General features: G+C 44.5%; 1 protein-coding gene across 2 annotated transcripts in view; it reads left to right on the top strand.

Moving 5' to 3' along the window:
* LOC139057937 (uncharacterized) overlaps positions 1 to 14,668 on the top strand; it is a 119,161-nt gene that overhangs the window by 32,666 nt on the left and 71,827 nt on the right. For both annotated transcript variants that reach the window (XM_070536743.1, XM_070536744.1), the window contains exons 8-9: positions 7,855 to 8,193; positions 12,588 to 12,810. In XM_070536743.1, the coding sequence (XP_070392844.1) occupies positions 7,855 to 8,193; positions 12,588 to 12,810 (562 nt within the window). The remainder of the gene's footprint in view (positions 1 to 7,854; positions 8,194 to 12,587; positions 12,811 to 14,668) is intronic.

Raw genomic sequence — 14,668 nt, 5'->3', positions numbered from 1 at the left:
TGCTGCATCCGATGTCAGCTGAGTAATTGTTTGGGGACATCGTCCTTCTAGATCTTCGCCTCTTCCCGTTCTCAGCATCCACGATCGCGCGAAAACCAAACTGAATCCTACGACGCCCTCTTGTGTAATACACGCTGTACGGCTGCAAACAGTGAGCATTACGTCATCTCAGATGTGGCTTGGTCTTCCGCAGAAAACACCTAGTGGCTCCGCTGATCGCAGGCCACGGCATTTTTCCTGCCTAAGCTATTATATAATAATATAATATATAAACAATATTTCCTTTGTATATGGGCTTATTTTAATAAAGTTGGCAGTTTTAGTGCATCATCCTGTGGTCATCTGGTAGAATGGAAGGTATACTTCGGCTTCGCCCAGCACTACCTGGTAGGCCTGAGCACTTCTACATTTAGTTGTACAGACCAAGCTTCTTCCTGCATAAGAGCACAGGCGCCCCGTGTAAAATATGGCAACACAGTGGTGTACTCGGACCATTCGCAATGTTTGTGCTACGTGCCGCCATGAGATGCGACTGCAAGACGAACCGTGCATCTCACGGGCTGTGTCAGCGATGCGAGCTCTAAAGCAAAGTTCACCTGTGCAGAAGCTGGGCTGAAGAAACCATTCCGCTCCGTAGCACGAATCACGCGGGTCAAGAAGCGATCGAGAAGCAGTCTAGAAGCATTGACTATGGATGACTCAGTGTTTCATATACACTTTTGCTATGACAACATCTTTCTAAGCCAACTGTCTTACTTTTCTTGGTGGCACCTACTTCGTCGGCGGTGCCATGCTAAACCGGAGAATGGGTGTAGGATTAGTATTATCAAAAAAGCCATCAGCAGAGAACACAAATCAGCATACCATTTTAGCTGCGAGCCCACTGTATCTTTCGTTTTCCCCCGGAGACGCGCGTGGCACAGTGAAGCGGACTTGCGGGCCGGCGTCCAAATGTATTGAACCATGTATTTTAAATGCAGCGCATTTAAAATACATGGTTCAATACATACAAATACACCGTTTCATTTCCTTTTTTATGGTTGCTCCTCATTCAGTCCGAACTACTCGCCCATTTAGTTCAGTACTTTTTCAAGGACTTTACTGCCAACTATTCAGTCAGTCTCTTAAGTGGTATTGTGCATCTAAAACTTGTCGAATTTTCTAAAAGTCGGTAAACTCTGCGCTGAATCAAGGTATTGTTCCACCCCAATCACACTGTGGGAAACAGTAGTGGCCACCAATAGGCGGGATTACGTAGGCGCAAATACTGTTATAGCGGCGACCAGAGTTGTAACGACCTCTGTGTACTTTTGTATATTTGTGTTTTTTTTTGCAATGTAGGTTTCACTCACCACCGCAACATTCGTAACACTGTAAGAGGTAGCCAAAATGTTTTTCTTGCAAAAAAAGTTCACGAGAACGAATAGAATAGCAAAATGATTCACCACAATTTTTTGGCATGGAATCGGAAAAGTTCGAGCGCAATGTTTGGGACGTTTGGTTTGGAACGGCAAATACTTCAGCTAAATTTGATCTGCCTTAACATAACTGTATGTTTTCACTAGCCTCTTCTCTTTTGCAGGAACCAGGCTGCCAACAAAAGCGCACACAACTGTCTTTTGAAGTGTGCTATATGTGCTGCGCTTGCATTGTTGTACGAGCGGAGAAGAGCTCCAGCCTATATGACCTAATTCACTGCAGAACTTGTTGCACTAATCTGGCTGAGACTTTTATCTATTTTCCGACATCCTAACAGCTCAAAGATCACGAACAAATGAATTTTGACTGCACGTATTTGGCTTGACCTTGTAGCTGACACCACTTTATTTCTTGTTCAAGTTTCGTTTTTTCATCCATATTTATTGATACTGTACGAGTCCCTTAATAGTTTCTACTAGATGTGAGTGTCAATCTGTAAAACTATAAATTACCGTTATTCTAGTGTTTTTCTGTTCTGATACGATTGCCAAAACACCTTGCACTCTGATCCTACAAACGCAGGCAGTACTGCTACTGACGAAGTTATTCTATGCAGCATATAACACCATCCGTGTTCTAGACCGTAACCCCTCGGGTGTAAGCTCCTGACGTTATGCAGCAGTAAATCTTTCCAGAAAACATGCTCTTTCTTCTCTAGTTGTAGCTTCAGCTCAGATGACTTATGAAGGTCGGATAATAAGTTTATTCCATTTAATGCAGATGGCTTTGTTCACTTCTGTGGGGCTTGCAGATGTTCAGCAATGGACTAAGCAAGAAAATGCAGTGTAGCGGTTTGTCCACTCGGATCCCACTATAGGTCAAACGATGATGCAAACTGCCACATGGGTGACGCTGAGAAACACAGTAAAGAGTGCATTACTATAATTCTTACAAAAAAATGAGATCAACTAAGAAAAATATGTTTCATAATCGACATACACTAGTTCATGCTAAATTAACTTCAGTATACCACGGAAAATTAAAGTTGTGACTAGAAATTCTACCAAATGGCTGCATTACAAATTGTGGGCCGTAAGAAAGCTCACCTCTCTACAGTAACACATTATGGGCAACGGATGACTTCATACTGAAATGATTTTGCGCCAAAAAACAACACACCCAAGAAACACGGTGACACCATGGGCGCTACTTCAACTGTTTAATGAGGGTGCAAGCACTCGACATATATAGCCCTCCAATACACCGCGCATGCGTACAAGGCAACATGGAGTGGAAAGTCTTATCAGAGTAGGCACGATAGCAACTTCAGCTCAGCCTCGTAAAAACAAAAAACGATGTATCACTAACACAGTTCGGACACGCTTTCTTAACGTAGAAGGCTTCCGATGTTTCACGCGATGTCTGATGCCTGTCTCTGCCCAAAATCCTCGCATCGCGGAAACGTGGAAAACAATCGGTGCAAGCAGTGCAGTGATCCACAAGTCGCTCACCTTCATTATGTTTTATACCTTTCGCATGTTCCCTAAGCCGGTCGTTCACACAACGGCCTGTCTGTCCAAGGTAGGATTTTCCGCAGGACAGAGGAATTTCTTATACGACTTTTGTGGCACACTTTACGAAATGCTGGCCATGTTTGTTCGGACAGCCAGGCATTTGGCTTTCGCAAGTTACGCGATGGCTTAGCTTCGCAGACCATATACAGAAAAAGCTCGTTAATTCGAACCGCAAGGGGAAGCCGCTTCAGTTCGAATTAACGAAAGTTCGAACTAACGAAAGTGAAGGAGGGCAACAGTACACTGCGATTTGGAAGCAGTAGGGCATGTCAGGAATTTCGCGTGTCAGAAAGTGATGGCGTGTGCCGCGGGCACACGCCATCTTCAAGTCGAAGCTCTGGGTCCGACTGTGCCACACCACCGATGTCCACCGAAACGAACGTTAGCCGAAGCTTAACAGCATCACAATGAATCGCGACGGCCGATACCTGCTAAGCTGAAAACAGAGGTGCACGACCAATGAAGACTGCCGAGACAAAGACGCTGAACATGTGAAGGTGGCGAAGGCCCGGATTCGTTGGTTCTTGATTGCAAGTGCAGCTGTGACGTACGTGATTCGCTGTGTTTTGGAGCTTGCCGTGCCATCTCCGCACAACATTAGCAGCTGTACAAGATTTGCAAACCCTCCGAGATTCGCAATGGGCAAGAAGTCTCGGATGTTACGTAGAACGGAGAGGCGGCAGCCGCCGCTGCCTTCTGGCTGACCCCGCGTCGGTTAGATTTTTTTCCGATTTTGCTTTCTCTCGCCGTTCTCTCCATTTCAGAGGCAATACAGCCTTGTGTGTAGGCAGTAGGCGCGTTTCTCTAGACGTGTGCCAAGCGAGCGTAGTTCGAATTATCTGTGAGGGAACCTTCTCGCGTTCGAATTAACGGACTTTTTTTATACATAGACTTCTGTGGAGCTTGGCCGGACCAAATCGTACAGTTCGAATTATCCATAAATTCGAATTATTGAAGTTCGAATTAACGAGCTTTCACTGTAGATGACCATGCTCTACCAAAACAAGTATTTGGTATACCTGTCGAAGAAGAGTAAAAGCTGAACGCTTTCTTTTTTCGCAACTACAAAGCTGTTCATGTTTGTGGTTCTGAAAACATTGCGTCCATTTCGCCATTTTTTTCAATGTGGCGAGATGTCACAGTAATATTGACACGTGAACTCATTTCTCTTTTAGGGGTGAGCGCTTTTAACGTCGAAAAATGTTATCGCTCAGCGCAGGACGCACGCGTCTACCTGTATCGGAAGTTTCTAGAATGTTATCGATGCTTCTATCCGCTGTCCGTTGTCACCGTACAAGTTTAACGACGTTAGGCGGGGTGGAGTGGTAAAATATTGGGTGAGAAGCCTTAGGGCGAAAGTTGGAATCCCCGGCTGAGGTTTACGAATATTTTACTTCCCATTTTTACTTTTTTTTGCACTAACAAGATTACCTAGTCCTAAATAGCTTTCTGTTGATTTTTGAATTAAATATTCATCAAGAACATTCGACTACAAACAAAAGATAACTGAACGTCCCAAAGCACGACAGAGTGATATTTAATGTTGTGTTATTTAACTGGGATTTACGTTTATAAAATCGTGCTACCGTAGTCGGGGGAAGAAGGGCATGGATCAAAAATTAATCTTTATAAAATTCTCGTCCACCTTCCGAAATTATTGTTTATACTATGACGCGTATTGATAAATCATACTGCTTGCTCTGCTGTTTCACATACAAGCTTTGAGGCATATTTGGCACTTCTCGCAAACCACCATCAGTTTGTTCACCCATAATTATCCCGTCACATTGCAGCCGGCACATTCAGAATATTCATGATGAAATATCAAGTTTTCAGTTTTTTTTTATTCCAATAGCGATTACATGGATACTGCAGATGAATTTTTGCCGCCGTCATCGCTGTGGGCGTCGGTTTCGCCGTGAGGTACCGTATGAGTGAAAGCGTGTGAGGTTGAGCCTCTGCACGTGGTTCAATCTCACTTCCGTGGGTGAGGGACGCGGCTCAATACTTGCCCGGAGGCGTGCCCGGATGTGTGGTCGCGCGAGGCAGGTGGGGCGTTCTTTTACGGCGGCTGCTAGGGTGCTTCGATGCCCTCGTCGCCCGCCGCTCCGTACAGAGCGGAGACAACTGTGGCGTCTACTGCAAGGATGGGTGGGAGAGAACTATCAATAATCACAAAAGCAACAGTGTGTAATGTGGCCAAAATTTGGTATGTTTTGCAAGCATTGTGCGCATCAAGAGTCAGCATACAAAGAATACACCGGCAGTTTGCGATCTTCATTTGTGGTTCCGTATGGGAGCGCTCTAGTCGCACTAATTTGTTCAGAACAGTGAAAAGTGGAGGCCTAGGGTTGGTTCATCTCTTTTTAAGACAAGTTGTGTCGAGATTTTTGTTCCTACGTGATCAGAAAGATACATTCTTGTGCACAGTCCTTTAAAGGCGTTTGAGGAACGCATTGCCTTAATTCGTTGTGTCCTCCGATTACAGCACAGGACCTAGGCTCAGAGACTTCCTGCGAGAAGTCGTATTGGCCTTTCACTTCCTACATACGCGCTTTTCATTTAATTACCTTGCATCTGTTAAACGGAAAGGACTGTACAAAGATTTACTTGATGTATCATTGCCTGTGACTGCCTATCGTTCTATGTACCGCATTGAATCCAGAGGAAGAAACGCGCTCAAGCGAGTGAAGCGGATGCCGATACGGTCATCCGCAAAAACATTTTTCTTCCATTTACACAGTGGAACGGTCCCAGTGAAGCCATGGCTAAGAGGAAGGGGAATCTTTGTGCCGTGGTCTGTAAACTGCTCAAGATGCAGGCAACCAGAGACGATTGAGCATATCTTTCTTGATTGTTCAGATACAATGTTCTTGTAGGACATCCTGCAAAGAACGTTGAAAAGGGAACTACCGATAACACCGTACGGCATCCGCTTCTTCCCAACTGAGAACGCAGATATGACATGCGACATGTTTATGGCAATATGTTTACATAGCCTGTGGAAAACAAGAATGGATGAGCGTCATGAGAGGCTTGTTATTCATCCTGCGAGAGAGCATTTCATTGAAAGCGTGCTATATTTGCGTGAAGCTTATAAAACAAGAACAGAACCACCCGAATGGATACATATATTGGATGAACTAGAGGTAATCAAGTGTTTTTAACTATTCGCAAGGGCCCAAGACGGTCATTGCTTTTACCATTATGAAGTGCGTCTTTTTATGCCGTATGTGTACGTCGAAGACCGGCAATAAAGAAAAAAAAAACTGCGGCGTTTACTATGGCGTTGGTCACGCGAATGATGGACGCTGTAGTGAACGCGTTCGGCGGACCCCGTAGGGACGGGTAGCCGGTCCTCATGTGTCTCGAAAGTTTTCTGCGACGTCGCCAAAGTGCGCGCCCGCTCGGGCCTCATCTTCAAAGCGATACGCGACGTTTGCAGAGTGCGCGTAGTGCCGGCCGCTACGTATGCGTTTTGCTTTCGACGTTTGTTCACTCTGAAGCGAGAGATGCCTGAAGATCAATTCGATTGCTGCTGCCACGATTCCTCACTCCAGAGTTTTTTTTTTACAGCAAATTCCCGAGCTCATCGAGGGAGTTGCGTTTAAGGTTACCTGTGCGGGCGGGACGCCGTGCTCGTTAATTTAGCTAAACGCGTTCGCGGGCTAGTTGGCTTCAGTCCATGATAAAATGTGCAAGCGCGACTGAACAAGGACGCAGAAAGAAGCTGACACACTAAGACAGCGCTGTCTCTCTGTGTGTGTTTCTTTTTGCGTCCTGATTGACTCACGCGTACACATTCTATCGTTGTTAGTTCAGTTAGTAAGCGAATGTTCACAAGTTTATACGGCCGGCAAAACTAGTATCATTACTTCCTACAGCTATCTACTAATTTGCTACCGCAATCGGTGGTTCGCCTTCCGGGCGGAACTGCGAATATTTTAGCCCTTACTCTTTAGAGCTCCGTGTGCACCCCGTACTTCACTGCTTCTTATATCCTCAGTGTCACTCAGGTTGTATCCCTACAAGTTGTTGAGCGTGTACAAAACTGCAGATCTCGATATAAATGGCAAACTCTTGTCCTTGTTCAAAGAAAACTTGCATACCTGCTTGCCAAATCCGACATGCTATCCAATGGTTGTAACCTTTTTTGTCGCACTACATGTTCCGAACAGTGCCCGTCATACACATTATTTAGGTACCTAGGTACCTAGGTACCTTAATATTCTCAATGCAAAGAAGTTTGCCGGAACAAATCCGAAGGGGCATCCTGTTTACCCACCTTTACATGTTTGAAAATGTTTAGTATTTAGTTCTCCGACTTGATAAAGCTGATCAGCGTTGTAGCCATTTCTTTATTTATTTATTGAAATGCTTGTATTATTGGCCTACTGATTCTATAGTATGTACCAGAAGAAGTGTCTTGTTACATCAGTGCTTTATATTGTATTTAGGTCGCTTGTGTTTTGACGTATGAAAGTAAGTCGGTTTCAGGGACTTTTAAACCATTGTCTTAAAAATTTGTTATTGTTGGTGTTCTCCATTTTTTCTGTGTACAGTGCATTCGTCCTAGCGGCGAGTGACTTAACGGCGCAGGGTATTTCTCATGCTGCAGAAAGGAGAAGTTTTTTTTCGGCGTCCGCTCGTTGTGATGACAAAATTGTACCACGAAGAGAAATAAACTCGTATTTCATTATGTGCTTGTAAGCAGGCCGTAGAGTACATCAACACATGTTTTGGCAATGTTAGTAGTGCGACAACGAAATGTTCTAACGTGCACTGTCCACTTCAATGCTATCGCGCGATTTCATATGCGTAATCATGCCCGCAGTGACACTGAATTACGCAACTATTTCAGTCCCCACACAAACTTCTGGGATGACGCCCCCTGGAGTGGTGCCTTTGGGCAGCACATTTGTGCCTCAAACAGCTGCTGCGGCAACACCGAAGCCAGCGGTTGCGACACCACGGACACCAGCGGTTCGGGTACCACCGACACCAGTGGTTGCGACAACACCGAAGCCAGTGCTTGCGACCACACCGAAGCCAACAGCTGCGGCACCACCGACACCAGCAGTTGTGATACCACCCACCCCAGCTAGGAAACCACCGACACCAATGAGGGTGCCATCGACAACTACTGTAGTCTCCACATCACCCACTGCCGGCCAAACAACGAAAGCAGCCCCGACAACTCGTAAGTTTATTTGCGCCAATTATCCTAGGATGACGTCTTTCTTAAGCATTGCAACGCATTTCAAAGAGCGCTACAGTGGGGAACGTTGACAAAACAGAATTGTTCGCAGAGACGCTAAATATTAAGGGCGAAGGGTACAAAACTACTTGTACTGACACACATACGTCGCACCCGCACCCTTCAAGTCCCGCAAGCATTGGTGCTCCAAGGATGAGCGCTGTGTGAATTGGTGTTGCGTACATTTAGCGCTGCATAGTGGCATTGCCTAACAATGCGTGTGTTTTGCGTCATTGTTGTGTAAAGCGCTAGGCGGAATATCGCGCGGCTATCCCGCCTAATGCAGAGGGTTCGGCACCTATTACCGACAAGTAATGCTTTCCCCGACTTTTGTTCTTTACCTTGCTATTTTTTTTTACATTTCCGTTAGGAACAACAAACACGTTATTATGTTTTCCATGACTGCATTGCACATTGCTTCAAATGGTCCTGACCAACATAAAGCTGGGCCCTGGTTACCCCTTCTCATTCATTGCATAGCAAGGATGAACACTCCCGCAGGTTTATTCCTATCACGTCGCACACAAATGCTAATCAGCCAGCTGTGTGCCCCTAAAATGTTCGTAGGCTAAGTGGCGTCATGATAAAAAGGATATTGCACATCCACCACGATGGTCATGGGTGGTGCTCACTAACGCCCCCTTGGTTAGGCATTGTGCACATATGTGAAATCTAGGAGTGGCATCATTTGATATTTTCAAAAAATAAATTGAGTATTGTCCGATTAAGTTCAGTCATAGAATACAGCCATTATTCGATTACGTTTTGGAATCGAAGATTCGCTATATTAAGATGCGAAAACTGTTAATATGCTTTTACATAAAACACAAAATTGGAGGCGAAATTGGGTATATTTTATGGTATGTACTGGGGGTATGATGTACTATAGGACGCTGCGTTGCTGGATCCGCTACACTTATTGGCTAAGTACGATCTCTCGCAATAAAATGTATATACATGTGCATTCCGCACTCGGTATTATTTGGCACTATCTGTAGATGGAATAGCAGCGTTCCGTGCTCAAATATAAACAGGAGAACCTTTCATTTGTGCCTACTTTGTAAAGCAGTGGTACCATCTGCCGTAATTTAAACTATAGAAAAGAACTTTCGTTTTTTCTCACTCAGCCGTTACCGCAAGCACTTGGCACTTTGTTGCTGTATACAAAAACCAAAAAGGTTGCCCTAATAAACACGAAATATATGGCCGCATGTTATTCTCAATACCTTCACTTTGACAATAACAATCTTCTTAGTTGGTCCTAATTATCACTTTGCGCTATTAATAAAAGATCCAGTGCAATGTGTGGTGCATTGGCAGAAACTTTCCATTTTCTAAATACCAGGTAGGTAAAATTTTCTGAGATACATTATTTGCAATGTATTCGCGAAATATTACATAATGGATACTACAGTGAATGTGCGATATAAGTAACCTTAATTTATCGAAATTCATGATGTAAGGAACAATCTTTATTTCCCACTATTAGGTGCAATATGACCGAGTATTTTTTTCGGGATTTAGCGGAGTAAATTTGTGACACGGTTTTAATTTAACGAAGTTATCGGCAATTTCAAGCATGTACTGGGGAGCCTGTAGGGCTAGTAAATCCAGCAAAAGAGCTGAAAATGTCGGCCGACGCAAAAATTATTTTCACTGCCCTCCCGCACTAATAGTTTGAGTGGAAAAAGCGCCATCAAACCACGCTCGCAGGACGTGGTCGGCAGGAAGCACCGCTGCGCCATTCGTCGTGGTGGTTAACAACTTGCGGAGACCGTGGGGGGCGCTGCAGCTCGCAGCGCATAGCTTGAATTCGGCTTCGATAATATCCATGTACTCGGATGAAATATTGCGTGTTCATGTTAGGCAGTGCTTCCACAGTAGCAGGCGTCTACAAGCTTTTATCGTTGAGTGGCTGTTAATAATTCTATCAGTAACACTCGCCACACATAGCGGCGCACAGGTTAAGGTATTTGGAATCAGGATGCCATACTTAGGGCTGCGGAGTCGCTGAAGTTCGCAAGCAGTCAATCTGCGGGTTGGAGCAGGCATGTGGGCAAAAGCAAATCCATAACTTATTGAGGGACACCAAACTAAATTGTGCACAGAAAGCTTGATTTTTCATTCCTCCGCCTCAAACTGTTAAGCAGTGGCTATAAATGGCTTTTCAGGGTTCTCACACATCATGATCTCCACGTGCTGGAGAAATCCAACCACCGTCTGAATAACCTATGACCACTGGCAGCGCTTGAGTTGCCTTTGTCGAAATTCTAATTGGCCACAAACTGTTGTCTCACCGAGAAAATAAAGAATTTTGCGACATTTAGGAGCGTGGCGACCTCTAGTAGTGACTGACGTCTGCTTGCTAAGCGACTAGGGAAATGAACTTCGTCTCTAGGGTCAGACTGAAAGCTGGTAGCCTGGAATAAATGTGCTAGATAGGTGACACACGGGTTGGCGTTGACAATGTTCTGCACCTAGACAGGTGTAACCTGAGTATTATAGTCTGTTGCGATTCCAACCCATCTCCTCAAATTACTTGCGTACCCGGTATACGAATGTTACGCAAGTTTGTACTTGCGCAACAGGTATTGAGTTTGTATACAGGGTGCATCAGCGAACACTTTCAAAATCTTTTAAAGGTTGCCTGTGGCAGATAGCTCCATTTTAGTTTACGAGCCGGTCTACTCGAAGCGGCGGACACTACTCGGACAAAAACTGAAACGCAAATTCGACTAATTAACAGAATCCACTAATTAACTTTGTAACTAAACTTACGAACCATATTGCAATTTACCAATTCTAGCAGTGGACTTCGCAAGGCGGATCCACATGAAGCGAATTCTGAGGACCACACCAGCTTCGAGATACAAGTTCCAAAGTTTGCGAAAAAATGCTTTGGCGCGCCAGTTACTTGTGTGCTTCAGTGCGTGAAATGGCGCTTTGTTAACAAATTCACTGGAACGCCAATGCATTTCTCCGCAAAGTTCGGGAATTTACATCTCGAAACTGGTGTCAACTTGAAATTTCATTCCAAGTGGATCGGCCTTGCGAACTCCACGGCTAGAATTAGTAAATCGCAATAAGGGCCATGGTGTAATTACTTAAAAACTTCATTAGTGCATTTTATTAATTAGTCGATTTTGGATCTAAATTTTTGTTCAAGTATTGTCCGCTGCTTCGAGTAGACGAGCTCATGAACTAAAATTGTGGTGTCTGCCACAGGCAAATTGTGAATATTTTTGAAAGTTTTCGCTCAAACACGCTGTATAACTGGCAGCGTTCACATCTGCACAGAAATAAGGGTCCAACAAACAACCTTTGCCTGCGCATGCATAGCTCAGTGTTTATGCCTTCTTTTTGCGCTTGCTACTGCACGGCTCTGCATTTTCGTCTTCTATTGACGTTCGCTTTTGAAAAGGGGCTTCTGAAAAAGCATTGAAAAGCAGGTGTGTCGTATGTCCACATTCTTGAGAATTTCATTTTTCATGGACACAACTTCGATCCCTAAACTTTTCTGTGTCCGACGTATACGGGATCACCCTAAACCATCCCGGACCCCAGCTATGCTCTCCTGGACGAGCCTGCTCGCCCTTAAGCGCCTATTACTGAATATGCCTCGAGGACCCTGTAGGCAGGGTTTTAGGTGAGAGCTTTACATGCGCCTCGTGTATCAAGCGTTCCCAGATAATGAGCACCCCGGCATAGAGTCGTGTTCTCGCGTGCGCGAGCTAGGTGTCTTCAGACTGTCTCTTTCTTTTCCAGAAATTGTGCGGTAAATATTCCGATGTCGCTGCATAACATTATCTGCAATTTGTTCATTATAACACGCTCTTGATCTCCTTGTAAGATAAAACTGCTCCCAGGCAAAAGAAGAATTCCCGAGTTTTACGTGCTAAAACCACGATTTCATCATGAGCCACGCCGCAGAGGGAGACTACGGACTAATTTTGACAACCAGGGTACCATTACCGTGACCCCACTGAACAGGACACGGGCGTTTTTGCATTTCGGCCCCGTCGAAATGCGCCCGCCGCTACCGAGATATGATCCCGCGACATCTTGCTTAGCAGCGCAGCACCATATCCGCTAAGCTACCGCGGCGCGTTGCCAGGCAAAAGTGAAGGCGTATTTGGCACATTCAGATACCGGAATCTGGAAGGAGAAAAAGGCAGTGGTGCTACTATGCTTAAAGCTTAGGAATTAAAAAAAGCCTTAAAATTTAAGACTAGAAATGAGTTTCAGCGCGTGGTACGCGTACATTAGAGTATAGGGTGTAAAATGTGCCGTTAGATTTTTACTGCACGCATGCACGCAATTACGTATTTTCTTTGCAGAGAAACCGCTGCCAGATGGATCGCTGCTGTGCACAATACGAGCTGGTTTCAAGAGGTCGACGTACACGTTTCCCCTGGATGGACTCTGCACCCTAATAACGTTCGACTCGGTGTACAAGAGCGGTGAGACATTGGCACCACCCTACAAGGAAGACTTCCAATACTTCCTAGATACGTCTAAGCAGGCCAAGAAATCTGAATTTGGAATCGGCATTGAGCAGGCGTAAGTGCATTTACATCGATGGCAATTACTATAGAAGAGTTGCTGCCTGTTATCTTCGAACAGATGATAAACTCGTGAGGTTCCACTTAAACAAATAGGAAAGGATAAATAATTTTACACGGGAAACCTTGTAGCAATGTTTTTTTAGATTGCAGTGTTTAAAATAAACTCAAACGTACGGACTGTCTGAATCAGATATTTATTAAGCCCTCACTCTTTTTCTAAAGTGTTTTTAAATGTTGCGAAATATAAAAAAAAAAAAATTCAAGTGTGATGTTCATAACAATGTAATGAAGCATTAAAAAAAATGTGTCACTGTTTTGTAAACTGCATGTAAAATGCATGTAATACGGACGAAATTGATCTGTTACATAAAAGTGTGAAATATAACCCAACTATTTCAGAAATGGGTACCTTTCCTAAACATTGAAATAATTGCGCTTAGGCCACAAATTCGCATATCGAATATGTCAGTTTTAGATGCTGTAAAAGGTGCCCATATGAGAACTACGATACTTTTCTTTTTGAGAACTTACGCATGTGCGAACATATTACTATAACTTTTTTTGTTACTTAGCTAACCTTCGTGAGGTTTTAAAAAAAAAGAAAGCTCCAGGCCCCAAATTAAAATTTTGCTTCTTTTCGAGTAAACAGCAGGTTTCTGTCCTTTTGAAGTGCAATGAAGTCTATTAAAATCGGACGAGCGTTTCTCTCAAAAATACACACCTGCACTGTTCATGTACTTGGATAGGAAAATCAGAGTTGGCCCCCAGCTCAAATTTCCCCGTAAAGCAAATTTCGTGAGGAAATTCGGCTGTGCTTATCCAAAATCGGCTAACCTTGTTTAATGTACGAACAGATGTCAGGAGGCCCGGTTATGCTGGTCGGTTACAGGAATAATTTTACACGGGTAAGAGATTCACCGGGCAAGCTAGTTCATCGTTCAAACAATGTTCGTGCAGTGACATCGCTTTCATTTCTTAAATTCTCCACAACACAGCAGGTGCACCTTTAACGTGCAGCTGCTGTGACGAGATACGCATTAGTTTCATAAATCTGTGTTTAACACAGCAGTTTCAAATTACAATTGGTAACAGCCGACAGGAGACATCGGCGCACCAAAGCAGCTAAATATATTGAAAAGAAGTATTGTACAAGCTCTCCACAACATAAACAGGGCGTATGCGCAACCAACGAGCGCTGGATAGCAAACTACGCACGCCATAATGAAAGCAACATTGACAACGTCGAGTTGTACAATGCGGGCCTCAAATATACCAGTTTGGCAAAATAGTGAAAACGGAAATTTGCTGTTGAAAATGAAGAAAAATTGTGAGAGGACACATAGCACAATCGGCCTCGGCGTCCAGAGCGAAAGCACATAGACTATGCCGCAGAGAGCGTCTCCGCCCCAGTCCAGTTTAATACCCTAATGAAATAAAAGTAGCGCGGTCTTTCGCCCTCACTTCTGTCTACTTTGGCTCCCCCTACGCGGTGCTGTACTAGGAGACGCCCTCCGAAGAAGCTCCGGGCGCGTCTCTCTTCAAAGCTAAGTAAACGGCGAGAACACAAAGCGCGAAGCTATATCAGCACTGGGCATTCTTTGTCGGCACCGAAGATCGCTTCAAGGTACAGTCCATGCGGTGGTGTCGCTGACCGAGCACGTTTGGTCCCGGTTCACAACGGTTCGATGCGGATGGATAAGGCGCTAACGGGTGATATTGGCTTGTATTGTTGAAGCGGCATCAGTGCACCTGTTTGCCTACGTACCATCACACCTTGCTAACGTACGGCGATACACTCAAAATGTGCTCTTCGTATACATTCAGGCCAAAAAAAGACAGCGCCGTGAAATGCA

The sequence above is a fragment of the Dermacentor albipictus genome, chromosome 3 (genome assembly GCF_038994185.2).
Source record: "Dermacentor albipictus isolate Rhodes 1998 colony chromosome 3, USDA_Dalb.pri_finalv2, whole genome shotgun sequence".
NCBI classification, from domain to species: Eukaryota; Metazoa; Arthropoda; class Arachnida; order Ixodida; family Ixodidae; genus Dermacentor; species Dermacentor albipictus.
This window is presented reverse-complemented; position numbering and strand designations above follow the sequence as displayed.